The 21,185-nt window shown below is 43.9% G+C and overlaps 1 protein-coding gene across 4 annotated transcripts in view; it reads right to left on the bottom strand.

Annotated features, from left to right (window-relative positions):
• The window catches only part of CASP8 (caspase 8), an 82,816-nt gene that overhangs the window by 2,189 nt on the left and 59,442 nt on the right, over positions 1-21,185 (bottom strand). For 2 of the 4 annotated variants that reach the window (XM_058664842.1, XM_058664841.1), the window contains exons 2-7: positions 12,408-12,745; positions 9,055-9,160; positions 7,782-7,920; positions 7,629-7,670; positions 5,263-5,327; positions 3,444-3,585 (exon numbers count right to left, since the gene is read on the bottom strand). In XM_058664842.1, coding sequence (XP_058520825.1) covers positions 3,444-3,585; positions 5,263-5,327; positions 7,629-7,670; positions 7,782-7,920; positions 9,055-9,160; positions 12,408-12,712 — 799 coding nt within the window. In that variant the 5' untranslated portion in view covers positions 12,713-12,745. Of the gene's footprint in view, positions 1-3,443; positions 3,586-5,262; positions 5,328-7,628; positions 7,671-7,781; positions 7,921-9,054; positions 9,161-12,407; positions 12,980-21,185 lie in introns of those variants that run through there. The other 2 variants (XM_012925733.2, XM_058664843.1) reach the window with 2 other exon arrangements.

The following is a 21,185-nucleotide window of genomic DNA, read 5'->3' as shown; positions in this document are numbered from 1 at the left end:
TTAGAACTTATAAAACAGGGCCTCCTATTTTGGTAGCTGGATTCTATAGGCTTCTATCAACTGTCACAAGCAATTGAAAACGTTTCCCAGTTCTGAAGCATATGAGAAAGAGCAGAATGCTATTGTTGGCCTGTTGTCTTTTCTGAACCAGTTTATGAGATGGCTAAATTATTAAGACTTACCACTAAGCTCATTTAGTATATGATTGTTTCATATTATCAGGGGAAAAGCAAAATAGATTTTAAAGATTTGTTTATTTTAAAGGCAGAGTTACAGAGAGGGGAAAGAGAGAGAAAGAGAGAGAGAGAGGTCTTTTCCCCTGGTTCACTCCCCAAACAGCCAAATAGCCTCAATGTCTGGGACTGAGCCAGGTTGAAGCCAGGAGCCTGGAACTGTGTCTGGAGCTCCCAGGTCAGTATAGAGGCCCAAGCACTACAAGCTGTTTTCTGCTACTTGCCCAGATGCATTCACTAGCAGGAAGCTGGAGCAGAAGTGGAGCAGTCAGGATGCAAACCAACACTCACATGGGCTGCTAGTGTCGCAAGTGGAAGCTTAACTCACTGTGCCACAATGCTGGCCCCAAAAGCAACGTGATTTTTAATAAAACATTAATATTTATTCTATGCTTAACCAGGGGACAGCCTGGTTATTCTATGCAAAATCTTTATATTTATCAGAAATAAAACATATTTTTTTTTAAATTTTATTTTTAATTAATATTTAGCATTATATGACAGTTTCATAGGCTTTGGGAATCCCCCTCCCCCTCCCTCTCCCCTCCCCCCTGGTGGATTCCTCCACCTTGATGCAGCATTACAGTTCAAATTCAATCAAGATTCTTTCCTTGCAAACATATATTAAGCATGGAGTCCAGCTACTTGTTGTCCAGATGGGTTGAACAGTTTCTTGGGGAAAACATATTTTTAAGAACAGAATCAAGAGATCTACTACAAAAAAAAAAAACAAAACAAACAAAAACAGCTATCTTCTCTATTTCTCACCATCACACTCTATTCCCCTATCATGTTTCCCAAAGGCAAACACTTTGAGTTTTTAACTACATTTCCAATATTAGCTTCCATTTTTATGAATCTAGATGCTATAAATTTTGGACCTCTGCATTAAGTTCTTGTTAAGAATGATGAGCAGGTTGAATCTACAGTAATACATTTTTTAAAGATTTATTTATTTTTATTGCAAAGTCAGATATACAGAGAGGAGAGACAGAGAGGAAGATCTTCCATCTGATGATTCACTCCCCAAGTGACTGCAACGGCCAGTGCTGCACTGATCCAAAGCCAGGAGCCAGGAACTTCTTCCATGTTTCCCATGTGGGAGCAGGGCCCAAGGCTTTGGGCTGTCCTTGACTGCTTTCCCACACCACAAGCAGGGAGCTGGATGGGAAGTAGGGCTTCCAGGATTAGAACCAGCACCCATATGGGATCCCGGCATGTTCAAGGCAAGGACTGCAGCCACTAGGCCACTGCGCCGGGGCCTTTAGTAGTATTTTTAATACTAGAATTATAGATACATAATATTCCTTAATAACTCCTTTACAATTAATTTCTTTATTTTTTCTTATTAAACTTTGAATTAGTAAAATACATTGTTTTTCTATTTCCTGTTTTTTCTAATTGCTTAATATTACTTTTTCTCCAAATATTCTGATAGATTTGGTCAATTGCTTGTCTGTGACCCATTTTTATCTCTTTCCGGGGAGCCTTACCCCTTGGACATCACATCCTTCCACTCTGGTCTCCACTGACCACTCCTTTGCCGTGTTGAGTTTCTCTTCTCCTGCATCTGTAGATCTTTCCTATGATAGCTTTTCTGAAGCTGTGAGTGCTTTGCTTTTGACTTACTAGCTTGTTTTACTTTAGCAGAGCTCTTAGCTCATGAGAAGTAAAAATTTTGAGCCCTTGAGTGAGTCTTCATTTCCATGTTCATATTTCTGTTAGTTTAGCTAGATATAAAACTTTATTTCTAAAAGCAGTTTTTCCTTATAATCTTTTTTTTTTATTTTTTTTTTTATTTTTATTACAAAGTCAGATATACTGAGAGGAGGAGAGATAGAGAGGAAGTGGAGCTGCTGGGATTAGAACCAGCGGCCATATGGGATCAAGGCAAGGACCTTAGCCACTAGGCCACACTGCCGAGCCCTTTCCTTATAATCTTGAAGGCATTTCTTTAGTCTTTAGTTTTCAGTGTTGTTGCTGAAAAACCCAGTAACATCTGGTTCCTGGTATTGTGTATTTGTCTTAATTTTTGTTCTCTAGATGTTCCTAGGATGTGATGTGCTCTGATTCAACTCTCAATTATAGACCTTTTCAGTCTGGAGACTGTGTTTTATTCAAATCATGGAAAGTTCCGTGTCCCCTCATCTTCTCTGTCCTCTCTTTTTGAAGAGAACTCCCTTCATTAGAATTGGAAAAATCCTTGAGTGATTTCCAAATTCCCTTATCCTTTGCTCTTATTTTCATTCTTTCTTGTCTTTTTGTCTGATTTTCTGAGATTGTAATTTTTCATTTTTGTGCTCATAATTTTCAAGGATTCTTTCTTGCTGTTTCTGATCTTTTAATAAATTTCTGCAAATGTTAAATATAGATTTTCTGAAGGTTTATTATTGTTTGGCATCGTCTTTATTTCTTTCATATTCTAGTTCATTCTTTTCTTATTGTATTAAATTTTTTTTTTTTTTTTTTTTTTTTAAAGATTTACTCCATTTTTATTACAAAGTCAGATATACTGAGAGGAGGAGAGACAGAGAGGAAGTGGAGCGGCCATATGGGATCAAGGCGAGGACCTTAGCCACTAGGCCACGCTGCCAAGCCCTATTGTATTAAATTTTGTCTTCACATGTTTGATAATTCTTGGCTAACATTTCATAAGTTCACCAACCAATCAGTTTACTTGGTTTTTGAAAGATTTATTTATTCATTTTTAAAGCAGGGTTATAGGACAGAGAGAGGTCTTCTATCTGTTGTTTCACTCTCCAAATGACTACAATGTCCAGGAGTGAGTCAGGCTTAAGCCAGGAGACAGGAGCTTCTTCCAGGTCTCCCATGTGGGTAACAGGGACCCAATCATGTGGGCCGTCTTCCTTTCCTTTCCCTGACCTATTGTTGGGAGCTGGATCAGAAGTGTAGAAGCAAACCAATGTCTATACTGGATAATAGGCAGTAGCTTAACCTACTAACCATGATGGCCCCAACTAATTAATTTAAAAATTGACTAAACACACTGTGCACATGAGTGAGTTTGTTCACTGATGAACGTCATAACATAGCCATTGGCTGGGGCCTGGCCATTTCATCAGGAGACCCCTTGGAACCAAATTGCGTTAGAAATCTGGCCTGCTTGGTACAGTTTTTATTATCTCCATTCCAAGTATAGAAAATGGGTGTTAGAAACATTTTACTTCTCCCTTTTGGGTCCAACCGTACCTGCATCAACTTCTGTTCCTTTCCTATCCTTCATGTTGCGATGTTTGGGTATTTTCTTCCGTGCCACGCTAAAGTCATGATTGTTGAAGATCAAACAATATCCCCGAGGTTTGCTCTTCATTTGGTAAACTTCACCTGATATCTGGGAAACAAAAACCCAACCCAGAGGCTGAATGCAGAACAAGCACAAGGGATGTACACAGACACTTTCCTGAGAAGGCTTAGGCCTGCCTCACTCACAAGTGAGGCTGTCCCCTGAATGGCCCTGGGAACCTCTGCCCGATTTGGAGGGCCCCTCTCCAGGACCTCTCAGGCTACCACCCCATAGTTCCAAAGTCAGTGTTCTCAGACTTGGGCTTCTTTAACTCTTTCCACATAAATGAGGCTATGTCATAACATTTATGGGGGGAGATGTAATTACAAGATAAATTGGTCTTACTGCCAAAAAATTGTGAAATCCCAAAGTAATCTTTCCAAAACATGCATTTCCTTGGAGCTTCCAGAAGACCCTTCATCCATAAGGATTTCAAAAGCTATTGGCACCTAAACAAACTTATCTTTTAATGGTGTTTCCCCTAAACTTTGAGGAACCCTGATACCAGCATTGTCCTGTATTGTGTTATTATCTATTCCCCTTCCTGTTTCTTTCACTATGCAAACATCTCCTCAAGGCAGATAACCTTGGTGCCAGAGCCCAAGACTGATTCATTCAGGGGAACCCTATCAAAAGCAGCTGAATGAATGAATTTGAGTGAGTGAATGCCCATCCATGCCCTAGTGAATCTCTGGGCTGTCTACTCCACTCATCTGGGCTTCCAGGCTAATACCTGAGAGCCTGCCTCTCATGCATGCCACATGGTAATCCCAAGGATTTAAGAGCTCTTGGCTCAATCCAGCTCTCAAGTCTCTAGCTCCTTCTGAAAAGAGACAGTGGGCTGACTAGGCAAGTACCGACTCCTGTAGCTACAGAGTTAGGACTGCAGTACCTAACAGTACGAGGCAGGGCTGGATCTGGGGCCTACTTGTTTTCCTGGGTCCGGTTCAGTGCAAAGAATCTCAGCATTTAGTTGGCAATCAGCAGTTCCTAAGTGTGGGTAAAGGATTCCAGCTACCTTTGCATGAATCTTAAGACTTTGGCCTAAGGGACCCCTAACTTTCAGGATCTTAGTATGTTGACTAAAATATCAATTGCTTATGAAGTGCATGCTAAGATTATCATTTACTTTTCAGTATGCATATTATTTACTCTGCAAATCAAGCATATTTTCTAAGATATTAAAACTGTGCATTGGAGAGCCCTGCCAATGAGTCCCAAGCCATTCAGTGAAGGTTTTACACACACACAGGAGTTATTGTGTTACTGTGCCTAGAAAGGCAAGTGGCCTTCTGGCTCCTGAGACAGCACAGATGACCAGCTCATGACTAGTCGCAGCTCACAGCTAACCACAAGGGAGAAGCACTTCCTGCTTGTTCTGCTCTGGCTAGACTCTCTTGGCCAGGCCTTCACCCAGATGCTGGGCTAGGTGGGAGTCTTCTACCCCTTCACCTTCCAACTACCCCCAATACCTTTGCTTATCCCAGGAGTTAAAATACAAAATGAATTTACTGAAAACTAAAGGTGTCACATTTTTAAAAATCAAGTCATATTCTAATTTTTTCTGTGCATTTATTTTACAGTTCTCAATAGGTTAAGTTCAGTAAACTTCTGCCCCTTATTGGTCTGTCCAGCAGTTTAAGAAAACAAAACAAAAACAATTAGCCAATACAATAACTCTAATTTGCTGTGTGAAAGGCAAGAGGCTCAGAGGTTTGCATGTACCTGTTCCTTGCTGTATTGCTCCCTTGGACAGTCCAACATCGCCAGCATTCCATATGTCTGCTCCCCTACAAGCAACCAAGAGACACAGCTAGCATGAGACCCGGCAACAAAAGCACTTGGGTGAAGAAACCCACAGAACCTCCTCAAACAACTGAGGTACTTTCTAAAATGAAAATTCCCAATCTAAAGAGAATCTCTGGTCACTCCCCAGAGACAAGCTTCTAGAGACAGATGCTTGAACTAGCAGCACCAAAGGGAAAAATCACAACCAAGTAGGCAGTGCTGTGACTCTGTGATGACTCCAGGTGGCCAGCTTGAATTCTGTAGCATTGGCATGAACAACATTGGCTTGAATTCTGTAGCATTGGCATTAACTCAGCGGGTAAGCACTGATTGACCGGAATGTTGCTCCTCAAAGCACTCCAAAAGCCCTCGACTCACGCACATAGAGGGGAAAGGAAAGAACAACGACATGAGCATTCTGTAGGCTTAATTTTAAAGAATGACTCAAAGGGCATGCGCACACGCCAAAAAGGCAGGATGAAAAGACAACAAAAACCTAATGTTTATATGGTGGTAGTTTTACTGGTTTAAAAAAAAAAATTTTTTTCTAGGGCCAGGTGTGATAGCCTAGTGACTAAAGTCCTCTCCTTGAACGCACCAGGATCCCAACAGCCCCGCTTCCCATCCAGCTCCCTGCTTGTGGCCTGGGAAAGCAGTCAAGGGCGGCCCAAAAGCTTTGGGCCCCTGCACCCACGTGGGAGACCCGGAAGAAGCTCCTGGCTCCTGGCTTCAGACTGGCTCAGCTCTAGTGTTGTGGCCGCTTGGGGAGTGAATCACCAGACAGATCTTCCTCTCTGTCTCTCCTCCTCTCTGTGTTTCTGACTTTCCAATAAAAATAAATAAATGTTTTTAAAAAGTTTTCTAAATTTAGAATAATCTTCTGAGTATTTGTGGTTCTTATAGTCACCAAAAATAGTTGATTGGTCAGCAATTTGAAGGTAGCCCTTGTGGGATCTGGATTTTTCCAGGTAGGAAAATGCACAGAGGATTGAATCACGGTCCTTCTGTGGCACCAGAAAAGAATTTTGGCTGAAGCACCCCAAGAGGTGGCCGGCAGCTGAGGCTGGGGCTCAGGTGTGTGGCAAGATCTGGGAGTCCTGGGAAACTGCAGCAGATAGAAAGCAATTATTCAGGGGTGGGTATTGTGGGGCTGCAGGTTAAGCCACCACCTGCAACACAAACATCCCAACTCAGAGCTCTGGTTTTAGTTCCAGCTCCTCTGCTTCCCGTGTAGTAGACGGAAGCAGAAGATTATCCAGATGTTTTGGCTCCTGTACCTAGGTGAGATCTTGGCTTCAGCCATGGCCATTTGGGGAATGAACCAATGAATGGGAGCTCTCTCTCTCTCTGCCTTTCAAATAAATAAAATCATTTTTATAAAGATTTTATTATTATTAGAAAGCTGGATATACAGAGAGGAGGAGAGACAGAGAGGAAGATCTTCCATCCGATGTTTCACTCCCCAAGTGAGCCGCAACGGGCCAGTGCGCGCCAATCTGAAGCCGGGAACCAGGAACCTCTTCCGGGTCTCCCACGTGGGTGCAGGGTCCCAAAGCTTTTGGGCCGTCCTTGACTGCTTTCCCAGGCCACAAGCAGCGAGCTGGATGGGAAGTGGAGCTGCCTGGACTAGAACCGGAGCCCATATGGGATCCCGGGGCGTTCAAGGCGAGGACTTTAGCCGCTAGGCCACGCCGCCGGGCCCAATATAAAATCATTTTTAAAAAATAAAGTTTGAACTTGAGCTGTGGTTATGCAATAAGGTGGAGGAATCCACCATGGTGGGAGGGTTTGGGGAGGGGTGGGGAGAACCCAAGTATCTATGTAACTGTGTCACATAATACAATGTAATTACTGAAGTTAAATAATAAATAATTAAAAAAAAAAAAATAAAGTTGCCCTTGTTGAAAACAAAAAAAACAGAGAGGAATCACTCGCAATTGACCAAGGCCTCTTGACCTGGAGAACAAAGTAAAACTTTTCTTGAGAGAAACAGATTAAACAAAGAAGCCCTGAACCATTACAGCAATCCAGCGAGCCAGTGCATCCCACAGCCAGCACATGCCACAGATGAAAAAGAACGCACAGCGCTGCTACTGACTTGGGTACCGACTTCAAACATGCCACATGGATCCTGCAGGGTCTGTACTTGAGGCCCTGGAAATGGTGATTGTGGAGAAGCAATGAATGGACACTAAACCCTCACGGTGACATTAGACAAGCTGGTGGAAGGGAAGGGGCTCAGGGGCTGCCAGGGAGTTAGTGAGCTCAGTCAACCTTGATTGACACCTGCCTTCAAGACTTACCATTTGTATATGTGCCTGGAGTTTCCGGGGTCATTCTTCTCCCTGGTAGAAGACAGAACCCACCCCACAGGTCTGCTTAGAGGCAGCTGTGGCCAGGAGGGCCCTGGTTGTCTCAACCCATTCAGCTTTCCCCAACAGCCAGGCTATCTCTACCTCCACTGGAGTCTTCGTAGTCATGGATTTTCACCAGCAGGTTCTTGTCGATTGGGTCACAAATCTTTTTCAGGGTGTCCAAGTTTTTCTCCCCAAGAATCATCCTCTTCTCCATCTCTATAAAGATGTCCAGCAAGCTCTGGGAAAGGAGAGGACCGGTTGAGCCATCGTGGGCTTAGATGACACCATCTCTCACTCCACTTCCTCCTAGCCGAACCCCTGAGAGTGGATGCAGGTTTCCTGCAGCCAGTTGACTGGCCAGGGAGTGAGTTTAGATTTTCCAGCCCAAAAAGAAGTAAAGAATAGAGAAGTAACCATATCCCATGAGGCCCTGCGCTCCAAATGCCTCCTTTACGTGGACACAGATGACCAGCCTGACATACTACCTGTTGTGCTTTCTGGGACCAAATCCACCACCAGACCTGAATTCACACACACAGACACAGAGGCACACTCCCAGACACAAGCAAGCATGCAGATCCTCACACGAACCTGTATACCACATGGACCCACAGACATGCACTGACACAGAGGCATAACCACAGATCACACACACCAAACATAGAAACACATGCAGATCCACTTATGTGCATACATACTATATGGACACACACATATAGAAGAAAATCCAGACATAAACAAGCCTGCGGACCTTCACTCATGCCCAGATAAGCACACAGATTCACATACTGGTATATATTCTATATCCACAAATACACATAGAGATACAGACAGGTACATATCATACACACAGCACATACAGAGGTACAAACATAATCATATATATATATACACCGTTACATACCATACGTAGAGATACAAACACAGACACACATGCACTCATGGAGGTCTAAATACCAATTTTTTGAGGGACCACAGCAAAGAGAGAGTGTCTCTGGTCACCACTGACCTCCTTGCCCTCCAGTGACCCATTCTGGCCATATGCATAACCCACTCTGGGTTGTGAGCATAACTCAGTCTGGGCTGTGTGCATAACCCACTCCAGGCTGTGTACATAAGCCTCTCTGGGCTGTGTACATAACCAGCTGCCCATCGGGCCTCTGACTCGGCCTTACTTCCTAGATAGTTGGTATTCAGCACTTCATAGTAGAAAGGTGCCACACCCATAGCGTTTATACCTGCCACCTGCCTTCTGCGCTGGCTAGGCAAGAATGCACGTTGCTTTGTCCAGCACAGCCCCTGTACCTCTCAGAACCACCCCCCAGGCTGACTGTTTCTCAGGACTCCACCTTTAGGAGGTGCCAGGTCTTACCATGTTATCTTCCAGTTTGCATTTGGATATCTCTTTTCTCAAAAAAAATTTAAAAATTTTCAATCCCTCTTGACTTACATCTTCTGAAATCTGGAAGAGCATGACCCTGTAAGGTGAAATATACACTTGAGAAAGAGTTTCCTAAGTCATTTCTCTTTTGCAGTGTATAGTCACAGAGGACCTGATGCCAGTGGCCCTTCAGGCGAGGAAGCCAAACCGTGAACACGGAGAAAGCTAGAATGATGAAAGAATTCCACTGGCTCATGCCCACCGATGCCACTGAGGCACAAAGCTCGATTTACCTTTCAGTTAATTTTGGTTAAACTGATTTTGTTTTTCCTTTGTCTTTCTCTACACAACAGCTTTTGGAAATCACGCTTTCCAAATCTCTTCCCTTACTAAAACCTTGGCCAGTGTCCTCCAAGTGCAAGGGCAAACATTTGGTTCTTGAATGCAAAGAATCCACAGTGAACACCACAGCTCTCACCAGCACCAAAGGCCTGGAAGTTCCACATGACCAGCTGCCCTGCCCTCCCCCACTTTGTTCAGGGTTTTGCAGAACTCGTTTCCTGTCCGCCAGCAGGTTCCCATGCAGCACTGCCTGGGTGTGTCCTCATAGCTGCATTCACTCTCTGGTTCCTTTGTGCAACCCAAAGCCTAATGCTCAGATAGTAATTGCCTGTTCCAAACCTGCTCCAGTCCTCTGACAGCTGGTCCCATGCCTGGCTTCCGGCACATGAACCCGGAGGACTATAAGATAGGCATGCTTCAGTGCAAGGCCCCAGAGTTCTGCAGTTAACTCCTTGGCTTCACCATCTTTCAGGCTATGATCTAAGGTAGGCTACATATCTTGCCCTCCTCTGTAATCTGAAATAACTGTGTTTCTACACCAAAAGCAGATGCTAAGAATTGAATGAGTAAATACTTAAAACAATCTTTGGCAGCATACAAGTGAGCAACAGGCCCTTACTTTTTCCTAATCTATGTCAAGCACATTCAGAATTGGATCTAATTGAAAGCCCCCATGCTTAACGACACGGTGTTCTGGACTTTCACTTTCCTCATTCTTCTTTTTTAAGCTTTATTTTATTTTTATTGAAAAGTTAGATAAACAGAGAGGAAGATCTTCCGTCCAATGATTCACACCCCAAGTGGCTGCAATGGCCTGAGCTGCGCCAATCCAAAGCCAGGAACCTGGAGCCTCTTTCGGGCCTCTCACGTGAGTTCAGGGGTCCCAAGGCTTTGAGCTGTCCTCCACTGCTTTCCCAGACCACAAGCAGGAAGCTGGATGTGAAGCGGGGCTGTCGGGATTAGAACCAGCACCCATACAGGATCTCGATGTGTGCAAGGTTAGGACTTTAAGCTGCTAGGCTACGACACCAGGCCCATACTTTCCTCATTCTAAAAACCTGCATGTGGGGCTGGTGCAGCGCAGGCTAATGCTCTGCCCTGTGCTGCCAGTATCTCATATGGGTGCTGGTTCTAATCCTGGCAGCCCCGCTTCCCATCTAGCTCCCTCTTATGACCTGGGAAAGCAGCGAAGAATGACCCAAGCCCTTGGAACCCTACACCCACACAGGAAATCCAGAAGAAGCTCCAGGCTCCCAGCTTCGGACAGGCCCAGTTCTAGCCATGTGGCCATTTGTGGAGTAAACCAGCTGATGGAAGACCTTCTCTCTGTGTGTTTCTTCTTCTTTCTCTGTAAAATCTTCTTTTCAAATAAAAATAAATAAATTAAAAAAAAAACTTACTTTCTTGTATCATCCTTGCCTGGTAATAAACCTGGATGATTTATGAGACATTTACTTTGTGTTAGCAATTATAATTTGCAAACCCTAGCATGGTTTTATCACCGTGCTCACCCAATTTGTTAAAGATTGCAATAGACAGATGCTCTCCTGGCTCATCAAGGGGATTCAAGCCCTCCACCAAGAGGGTCCAGACCATCGCTAGCACTGGCAATCTCAGCCCAGCTCATAGGGCTGAACAAGTGAAACCTTCAGGAGACCAGGATGCTGTCACAAGTTGTGAGGCTGTCATATCTCAGAATTAATTCATGCCTTAAGAAATAAACCCCTTAGAACATAGCATTCACACTTCTAGAAAACCAAAGCCACGCCCCCCAGAAACTCACATCTACTTGGGATGTGTGACCATGACCTTCGTTTATCAGAAGATCTTTTCAGATAACATTTCATGGCCATGGCTCCTGAATTGGACTAGGTTCCAATTCAGTGGCTGACACATGTCAGCAGAGATTGATGGATGCATCTCTAAAACATAGCACTCCAAGAATAATTAGCATCCATACAGGCTAGGAGAGACAAGGTACATACACTCCCTCAAACTCCCCGGAAAGGAGCTGGCCCCAGGGATATTCTGGACTCTGACTTGGAGCCTACAGAGAGCTCTGCCAAGACATATTTCTCCACTGTTGCGAGCCATCAGGTTGTAATTTTGTCACTGCAGCCTTGGGAAAGAATCCACTCAGACTGTCTTTCATCACTTAAAACCAACCTGATCAAGTCTCATGCAGGGAGACACCTGACAAGGGACATGCAGAACCTCAGGTCTCCAGCAATTAGGGACCCACACATACATTACTGGCTAGACTTTCGGGTATAGCAATGTCAGCGGTTTGTCTGCATCTCATGTGCTATAGTTAGTGACAAATGAGCAAGGATGATGAAATGGGCCACAGCTGAGAATTATGTAGAAGTTGTCTGAAGGGAAAGCTAAAGATGACCTTCAAGGAGTGTCTCAAAACAGGAAATGTTCAAATAGAGAAGGTGACAGTGGATGCTGTTCTTAATCTTGGCTAGAAATCAGGAAGCTGTTGCTTAATGAGGCCAGATGAGCCAAAGCCCTGACATTCTTCTGAAGACACTCAGACATCTGGAGACAGCCAGGCTCATGGGAAGGAAGCAGTCACTGCAGACTGAGGCTGGGCAGCATCTACCTTATTCCAGAACTTTCTCATTTCAGTATGCAAGTGGAGAATAGGAGCCTTAACTCATCGAAAAATTCCCTAGGCCTCCACAAGCAGGTGGGAAATAGGGAAGCTTTATTCAGATGGAAAAAATGAGCACCTGATCTCAGCATCAGAAAGACAGAGTGACAGACCGAGACAGAGAGTCCAGGACATGGGAGAAATGCTAGATTTAATACGTCTATGGGTAATGTTTTGCTTTGAAAAATCAATTCTGTTTTCTGATTTTAGCACATTTTTGTTGAGTTGTACATAAGACTCTAAATTTCTTAATCCCTCCCTGTTGGGAATCTGTACAGACAACCTCAGGTCTGCCTTGCCCGCAGGATGTGCCCACTCAGGCTTCAGAGTTCGGTGCACCCACCTGTAGGCAGAAATTTGGGCCCTTCCAGGGATCTTCAGCTCTTCCTCCATCTCCTTTTTGCTCGTGGCCAACAAAGAGTTCAGCAGGTCCAGTCTGTGAATTCGGAACAGCAGCTCCTTCAGGAATGACAGATTGCCCTCCTCCAACATTTTGTTCTCCTGGAGCCTTTGGAAGAACATCAGGGTATCCTGGATGGGTTCAAGCTTCCTTTGTGGGATATAATCCAGGCTCAGAAACTTTAGGGATGCCAGCTCATAACTGTCCAGTTGATCCCTAATTTTGTAAAGACAGCTGGGTAAATCCATGCTTGTCAGGAAGTAGAAGAATGTAGCTGCAACCTAGGTGAAAACAGAAGGCTGAGGTTGGCACTGTCATGCCGAAGATTAAGATGCTACCTGCAGCACCAGCATCCCATGTCAGAGTCCCAATTAGTCCTAGGTGCTCTGCCTCTGATACAGCTCCCTACTAATGTGCCTGGGGATCCCAAGATGGCTCAAGTACTTGAGCCCCTGCCACCCACATGGGAGACCCAGATGCAGCTCTAGGCTCCAGCTTCAGCCTGGCCTAATCCTGGCTCCTCTGGACACTGGGGAATGATCCAGTGTATAGAAAACTCTCTCTCACTTCTGCTCTATCGCTCTGACTCTCAAAAAAGTAAAATCTTAAATAAATAGGAAGCCATGTACAGGTGAGGAAGACAAGTGCCAATTACTAGTTTGTTCCTTCAACAAGTACTTTCGTATCTGCCATTCATTTTGCTGTGGACTCAGGGAAGGAAAACAACAACCAACAACAAAACAGGACATGCATCTTCTCTGAGACAGCTTGCTGTTTGGGAGGTGGCTACACCAGCAGTCAGTGGTCAGAGAACTGTGATGGAAGCAGGGCCAAGCAGGGGCACAGAGGAAGGAGATGGGTAGAACCGAGCTTGGGAGATGGGCTTCCTGGGATCTTGCTCCCAAGAATCAGCTCCTGCCAAAGATGCAGGCATGAACTGTCAAGGTGGTTCAGTCAGGCAGGAGCAGCTTCCTACCCTCAGGGTAGCCGGGATGGGGAGTGATGCTGCAAAGGGTGCCAGGACCCATGTCCCATAGGGATTCATGCCACAGCACAAGGCTCAGACTATGTCCTGGAGGTGATGGTGAACTAAAAAAGACTGTGAGAAGGCAGATGATGTCACTGAATGTGGGATAAACATGTAAAGCATAAAATGTCGAGGACAGGTTGGAGGAGTTGGAGGCACTCTTAGGAGGATGCATTTATTGATGGTGGGCAGGAGTAGTTGTGTCTGGAACAAGGGTGCTAGGGGATACATCCCTGTCCCCCACGGGGTCTTAGGACCAGTTCCTACAGCTGACCAGAGGCCTAACCTGAAGCAGAACCAAGTCAACCCAGAGGACCCTTTTAAACTCAAGCAGTCCAGATTAGGTTATATGGCATTTCCCATAGTACCTCATTTAAGGAGAGAGGCCAGCATTTGAGGACAGTGCAAACAATCTCACGGCAGCAGGACAGGGGCCCCGAGTTTCTCCTCTGTTGAGCCAAGCGGTTCATACCTTGACCAATTTCCCCCTAGTTTCCTGGGAGACAGACCTCTGACCAAAGGAGCCGAGGGAGCAGTGTATGTACTGGGCCCTTTGAAGGAGCCAGACTCGGTGAGCCATGCCATGTGACTCAGCAGGGCTCCCTGATGTAGGCAACGGCATTGCTGCGACAGCTGAACGGGGCTCACTGTACAGGAGGCAGGTAGAAGATGGTGATGAGCCTGGACTCAACCTCAGATTAAATCCTGCCCATGACACTGGCTGCCAAGACCTGGCCAGCTCCCGTCCTCCACGGATCAGGAAAATAGGGACGAGAAGAGTGCTGTTTGCAACACTTGCTGTGAGTTCATGAATGACAGCTATAGAGCATGGTGCATAATGACCAATGACTTAGGAATGTCGTCATGCTAACCTACATAAGCAAGAAAGCCACAGAGAGCTGGCATGACGACTCAATTGGTTAATCCTCCACCTGCAAGCACTAGCATCCCTTCATGTTCCAGTGCTCCACTTCTCATCCAGCACCCTGCTTATGGCCTGGGAAAGCAATGGAGAATGGCACAAAACCTTGGGACCCTGTACTCATGTGGGAGACCTAGAGGAGGCTCCAGGCTCCAGAATCCTGGCTTTAGATTGGCTCAGCTCTGGCCATTGTGGCCATTTGGGGCATAAACCAACAGATGGAAGATCTTCACCTTTCTATCTCTTCCTCCCTTTGTAATTTTTCAATGAAAATTTTAAAATCTTAAAAAAAAAAAGCCCCTGACTGCAGGCTTCTGACACAGAACATGGGACCTTAAGCCATCCTTGCACTTTCCCAGCTTGTCCAGGGTCTCTAGGAGGGTTCTCAGACTTCTCCAAGTTGGAAAGCTCTTGGTTGAAGGCTTATGCAGAAGCTGGTGTGCCCTTAAGAAGTTATTCTGGGCAGGTAGTGCTTAAGAACTGTGAACCATAAAACCATTTGAGAGCCTTCATGCTCCCTTCCAACTTCATCCAGCTGTTTCCTCAGGTTCTTTCCTGAACTTCAGTACCTTGAACTGCAGTCCATTATGAATGAAGACAAAGCAAACATCAGCCTTGTCATTTAGAGGCAGTGAGCAAGTCAACTATAACTCATGTCCTCGTCAGGACCAGGCCAAAGCCAGGAGCCAGAGACTCTAGCCTTATCTGCCACATGGGTGGCAGGAACCCAAGCACTGGGGGCCATGTATTGCCGTGTTCCAAGACACATTTGCAGTGGAGCAGCTGGATTCAAACTTGCACTCTAATATGGATGCCAGCATCAAAAGCAGTGGCTTAAGCCTCTGGGCCACAATACTGCCATTGTATAAACCTGTGGGGAAGATGGTCAAGCCATGCTTCAAACCAGTGCTATTTGTGTGCCTGCAGAATATTCATTGGTGATCACTGCAAAAGCAGTTTTCAGAAAACTTCCAACTGATCAAAAACGTTTCTGACAACCGGAGGATAGACAGTGCCACAATGGCCACCGAAGGGATAGGAAACTCCCTGAGTATCTGGGCAGTATTACACAAAGAGGTACCCCCATGCTCAGGAGCCACCTGGCCCCACAGGTTACTGAAGTAGACAGCCATGTTTAATTATGCACTGTGTATGGATGACGGCAATCTGAGAGATCCGAATAGAAACACTAAATAAGTTTTTAAAAACCTGCAAAGCTAAAATTGAGCTACTTGGAAGTCATGATCCACAAGAATAATTTATGTTTGAAGAAGATCCCTATAACGGGAAGGACACAGCCTTCAAGGGGCTGTATCAGCAATGTGTGCAGTGCTCTGGGGCCTTCCTAGAGACAGCCCCCCAGGGCTGGGCAGGCCCCATGGGCCTCAGTGTGTAGCAATGCTGGGATGTTCCCCCAGCCTCACTTCTGCCTTCTGTTGACCATTTATCTTCAAGAATCATTGTTACTGGAAACTGGCTGTACATACAGAAGTATAAATCAAAACCTTACACTGCTTTGATCTAGTTGAGTCTCCACTCTGTCCCATTTACAAAAACAGGGGCACAAACACCACAGAACAGCAGAGTAGATCAAATGGAGTGGCAAAACATGGCCCAGTGCCCCTGGTCAGTGTAGGAGTCAGTCTGCACATAGCGATGGGTGCAGGAGGTACAGACCGCCTGCTCCACAGGCCCTGGTGGAACTGCCCTGGGAGAAATTCTTTCCTTCTCACACCCAGTAGACAGGTGCATGCTGGGAAGTCAAGGAAGAGAGGTGGGTCTCTGGGATCAGCACCTTCTCTGCTTTTCTGCTTATCTCTTGAAGAGGTCGGCTTATTCGCACCTGAACCACTTTATTTCTGGAATGTCATTATATCTAGAAAAGGGTGCTTGAACGCTGGCTTCTTTTGTGGCCAACTGAAAAAAGCATCTCTGTTTGTGTGCACATGTCACATATCTTGCACATAACCTTGATTCTTAAAAAAAAATTGATAGGATTGGAATTGTGAAGCAAAACTTCATCTCTCCTTTTTGAATGAGAGCTTACATTATTGCTTACACAAATTTTCTAGATTTAGGATTCTGATGGGGCCAACGTCCTAGAAGCATACACTCTGTATTAGGTTTATGGGAGTAGATATTAAACTGCAAAAGCAATTATTTGTATCAAAAATATTTTAATTTAGGATATTTGTACCAAAAATATTTTAATTTAATATCGTAATATTTTAGATATCTGACTAGCAATTAACGGCACATACTCAAATCACAATAACAAGAAGAGCAGCAACAACAATTGTTGTGGCTACAAAGGAACAAACTAGTAAATCCCTTTTTACAAATACACTTTTTGAGCTTCTGCACTGCAAGGGAAACCATTAAAAGGTGAAGAACCAACCAATAGAATGGAAGAAAATCTGCAAATTATAGTCAGGATCTGGAAAAAGCTCAAGATATTCAATAAAAAAACAAAACAAATGACCCACTGAAAAAATAGGACAAGAGCAGGCAATTTTAAGAGAATGAAATACAAACGGTCAACATACACATGAAAATATGCCCAGGATCAATAGCCATTGGGAAATGCAAGATGACACCACCACAATGAAGCTTCACCTCATCTCAATTAGAGTGGCTATCATACAGAAATAAAAAAAAATAATAATAAGTGCTGGTGGCGATGTGCGGGAAAGGTATCCTAACACATTGTAGTGGGGAATGTAAACTAGTACCACCATTGTGGAAGACAGTATGGAGATTCTTCAGAGATCTGATAATAGATCTACCATATGACCCAGCCACTCCACTCCTGGGAATTTACCCAAACAAAATGAAATCAGCATATGAGAGTAATCCGGACCCCCATGTGAATGCAGCTCGATTCACAGCAGTTAAAATTTAGAACCACCCTAGATCTTTATTGATTGATGCCTAGACAAAGAAAATGTGGTATATGTACTCAACCATAAATAGGTGAAGTCTTACTTTTTGCAACAAAATGAATGCAGCTGGAGAAACTGTTATGATTAGCCAGTCAAAAAGACAAATATCACATTTTCTCTGATATGAGAGAGTTAATTTAGAACACACACAAAAAAAGGTGTAGGAATGAAATGATCACTTCAGAACAGGGTTGTCCTTTTTAGCCCATGTTTATATCCCAGTGGAAAAAGTGGACTTGTGGCCTTCTTACATTTTATTTGTTGAATATTGTAACCAGTGGCAATTTAAGCCTGTGAATATAGAGTGGACTAAAATTATGTCTACGCAAATACTGTTGAAGAGATGGAGGAAGGATGGGTGTGGTGGGATACACAGCAGAGTCAGGGATGTACGACTGTCTTCTTGGAACCATAACTACAGAACACATAAAGTCTATTCTCGTTATATTAATTAAAACTGTTCTAAAAAAGAAGACACTGATGGACACCTATGGACAAACAGCTGTGCTCAACAGGGCGCATGGGTGGAGTCTCACCCAACACAGCACTTTGTGTGACCTCAGACAACTAGAAGCAACCAAATTCCCCATGCTGGAGGCACGCAGCACGGCAGAGGCAGGCTTCAAACTCCTTTGCAGTTCCACCTGCGGAAACCAAAGTTGGCAGACATGTAATACTGCAGAACAAAGTGAGAAAAGCAAGTCGCAACAAAACAAAAGGCCCTATCATCTGCTGTTTCACAGCAGTTAAAGCAGAGTAACCCATTTTCAGAAAATGTAGACATCAGGTCAAAGCAGGGACGAAAGTAATGGAAAGATTCTGGAAAGAAATACACCAAAGTTAAGAACCTCTCTGGGGAATGAAGAGAAGGAAAACACACACACACACTCAGGAATAGAGGGGTAAGTGGGTGAGGAAATGGGGTTTGTCCGCTTCTATAATGTGTTAAGGAGAACATATCCACGTATTTTCTATGTAAGTCAATGACACAAATTATGAGAGAGTTCTGTCTAAGGCCAAGTGAGAAAGTGAGTGTGGTAGGCCGTGATCAGAGCTCAAGAGGAAATGCAAGCCATGGCACTTCCTCCTACCCCACTCTGCAAAACAGTGAGCAGCCATACATGTGTTCTTGAGAGAAAAAAAAGTATTGGAATCCAATCTTGAAAATAATAACTTTGCAGGGGGAGGGGTTACCGGCATTGTGGCCAGCAGCTTAAGACATGGCGTGGCCTATGAAGCCAAGTTTGAATTTTGGCTGCTCTGTTTGTGATCCCTCTCCCTGCTACCGTGCCTAGCAAGAAGCCAGCCTCAATGCCTGGGCTCCTTCTGCCCGTGTGGGAGATGAGGCCACACTCCCAGCTCCTGCCTTCAGCAGGATCCCGACCAAGGGAATTAATCAGGTAAAGATGATGTCTCTCTCCCCTCACTCTTCTTCACTCTGCCTTTGAAATACACAATTGAAAAAAAAAAAAAAAAAGAGAGAGAGAGAGAGAATAGTAAAAACTTGTTTTTTCAAAAAAAGTTACAGAAACTTTTACATATCTCTGTTAGAAATAAACAGATATCTAGTGAACTGACTAGGAGAACGGAGGAAGATTTGAAGAACACCCCGACAATCCGTGACGGACATGTACTCTCAGTAGAAAACATGCATTGTTTAACACATATGTACACATATGAACTATATGTAAACACATATGTACACATATGAACTATATGTAAACACATATGAACTATATGTAAAATTTGACCACAAAAAGTAATAGATTTCCAAAAAGCTCACACTTAAAAAAAAGACAGTACATATTCGACTGCTGTGAAATTAAAATAGAAGAGACTAAGTTGACCAATAGCGGCCAAACCAAATACAATACAAAAAGGACTGTCATTATGACTGAGGTGATTTGTTCAACCTGGATGTGAAAACCACTGGGCAAACTTCTTAGAACAGATAGAAACACTTCACATTAAAATAATGTGTAGGAGGGCTAGAAATTTAGGCCTTAAAGTTCTAAGGAAAAAAAAAGAATTGGTGAAGAACTTTTCTAAGTACTGTTAAAAGAGAAAATCCAAAAGTCATTAAAGAAACAATTAGTACATGTTCTGAAACAGTAACTAGAACATGAAGGGTCTTTTAAAAATTCATGGAAAATGTGCATTATGAAAAAAATATATAATGTTCCAATATCTTCTGTGCCAAAAAAAACCTTACCTTTTAATTTCATTTTTCATGTATTTTTTTAAAGTACACCTGTATTCTTCAAAAAATAACCCAAACAAAAATGTTAAAGATAGAGATTTTTGTACAGGGGAAAATCAGAAACATCTAAGATTTTTAAGATGGAGGGCTAACTTTCTTAAACTAGGGTTCTCGGTCCAGAGAAAGCTCTCCTCCCTGGTCCAGAAGGACGTTTATTGTTCTTCTGTTTCTGCGGACCGCTCAGGGCTTCTGGTTGTCTTTCCGATGACGTTGGTTTCTGCGCGGTAGTGTTTGGACTTCTTCCATCCCCTGCGGGAGCTCCGGTTAGGGGTGGGTGACCTCAGAGTACTCGGCCTCCGAGGGCATCCAATTCCCTGTGGCCTCCTTGGCAGTTGGGATATAGTCCTTGTTGCTCGTATTAACAGTTTGTGGTGAAGGTCTGGGAGTCTTCATGGTTGGGATCCAGGCTTTCTCCTTGCCATCTGCTCTACCCTGGAGTGCCTCCCTGCTCCACGCACATGACCTCCTGTTAAGAGGTTGTCAGGATCGCCTCCGATTCCCCCCTCATGCATTGGTATAGTAGTTTTACTATTGTTTAGTGCTGCTTTGAGTCTGTTGTCTATGAATTACCAGATTTGATCATGATAGGCTAGCCTGGCTCCACCTCTGGACCCCCACCCTCCCTTGCAATGACCATCAGGATCGCTCCGAAAACCCCTCACAGCAAACAAACAATCATACAAACTAAAAAAAACCCTAAAATAAATAGACAAACAACAAAAAGTAGAGCTTGAAATCTGACAGGAAAGAGCTGGCATGGATTGGCTAATGCCTCGCTGGGTAGGACACAAAGATTAGTCACTCCTTACCATGGTGTTGGGGACTTTCCTGCACACCCCCCCCCAAAAAAAAAAAATGTTCTGCACCTTAACTGCTGACAAATGTCTTGTTAGAGTTACAAGCCAGTCTAGATTATCCTAAAATCTGCCAAGATCAGCAAAATTATACTTCAACACAACAAATGGCTAAATACTAAAATGAAATAGACACGAGACAGCTGAATGGTACCTTATAGCCATTTTAAGGTATATAGCAGCTGGTCCTGTGTATGAACTAAAATTGAAATGTCAATGAGCTAATCATAGGTTGTGGTTAAGAACTTGCTTCTTTTTCTTTTTTCTTTTTTTTTTTTTTGTTGTTTTGTTTGTTTTGTTTTATTTTGTTTTTTTTAACATACTGGTTACGCAAAACCTTGTCAATTCCATAATGTTACAAATTGCTGTTAATGTTATATTGAGACTCTTAATTGACTGGGATGATATGCTACCAGCTCTGACTTTGGACCAGAAATGGTCTCCCCAACAAACTGTTCAACCCATCTGGACAATGAGTAGCTGGACTCTATGCTGGGTATATGTTTGCAAGGAAAGAATCTTGATGGAATTTGAACTGTAATACTGCATCAAGGTGGAGGAATCCACCAGGGGGGAGGGGGTGGGGAGGGGTGGGGGGATTCCCAGAGCATATGAAACTGTCACATAATGCATAATAATTAATTAAAAAAAAAAAAAAGTAGGGTTCTCATCTGTTTAAAAAAGAAAGATCAGAAAGAGCTCAAGAAGACAGTTCA

Source organism: Ochotona princeps, chromosome 5, assembly GCF_030435755.1.
Source record: "Ochotona princeps isolate mOchPri1 chromosome 5, mOchPri1.hap1, whole genome shotgun sequence".
NCBI classification, from domain to species: Eukaryota; Metazoa; Chordata; class Mammalia; order Lagomorpha; family Ochotonidae; genus Ochotona; species Ochotona princeps.
Note: the sequence above shows the minus strand (reverse complement) of the source record. Positions and strands in the feature narration are given on the sequence as shown.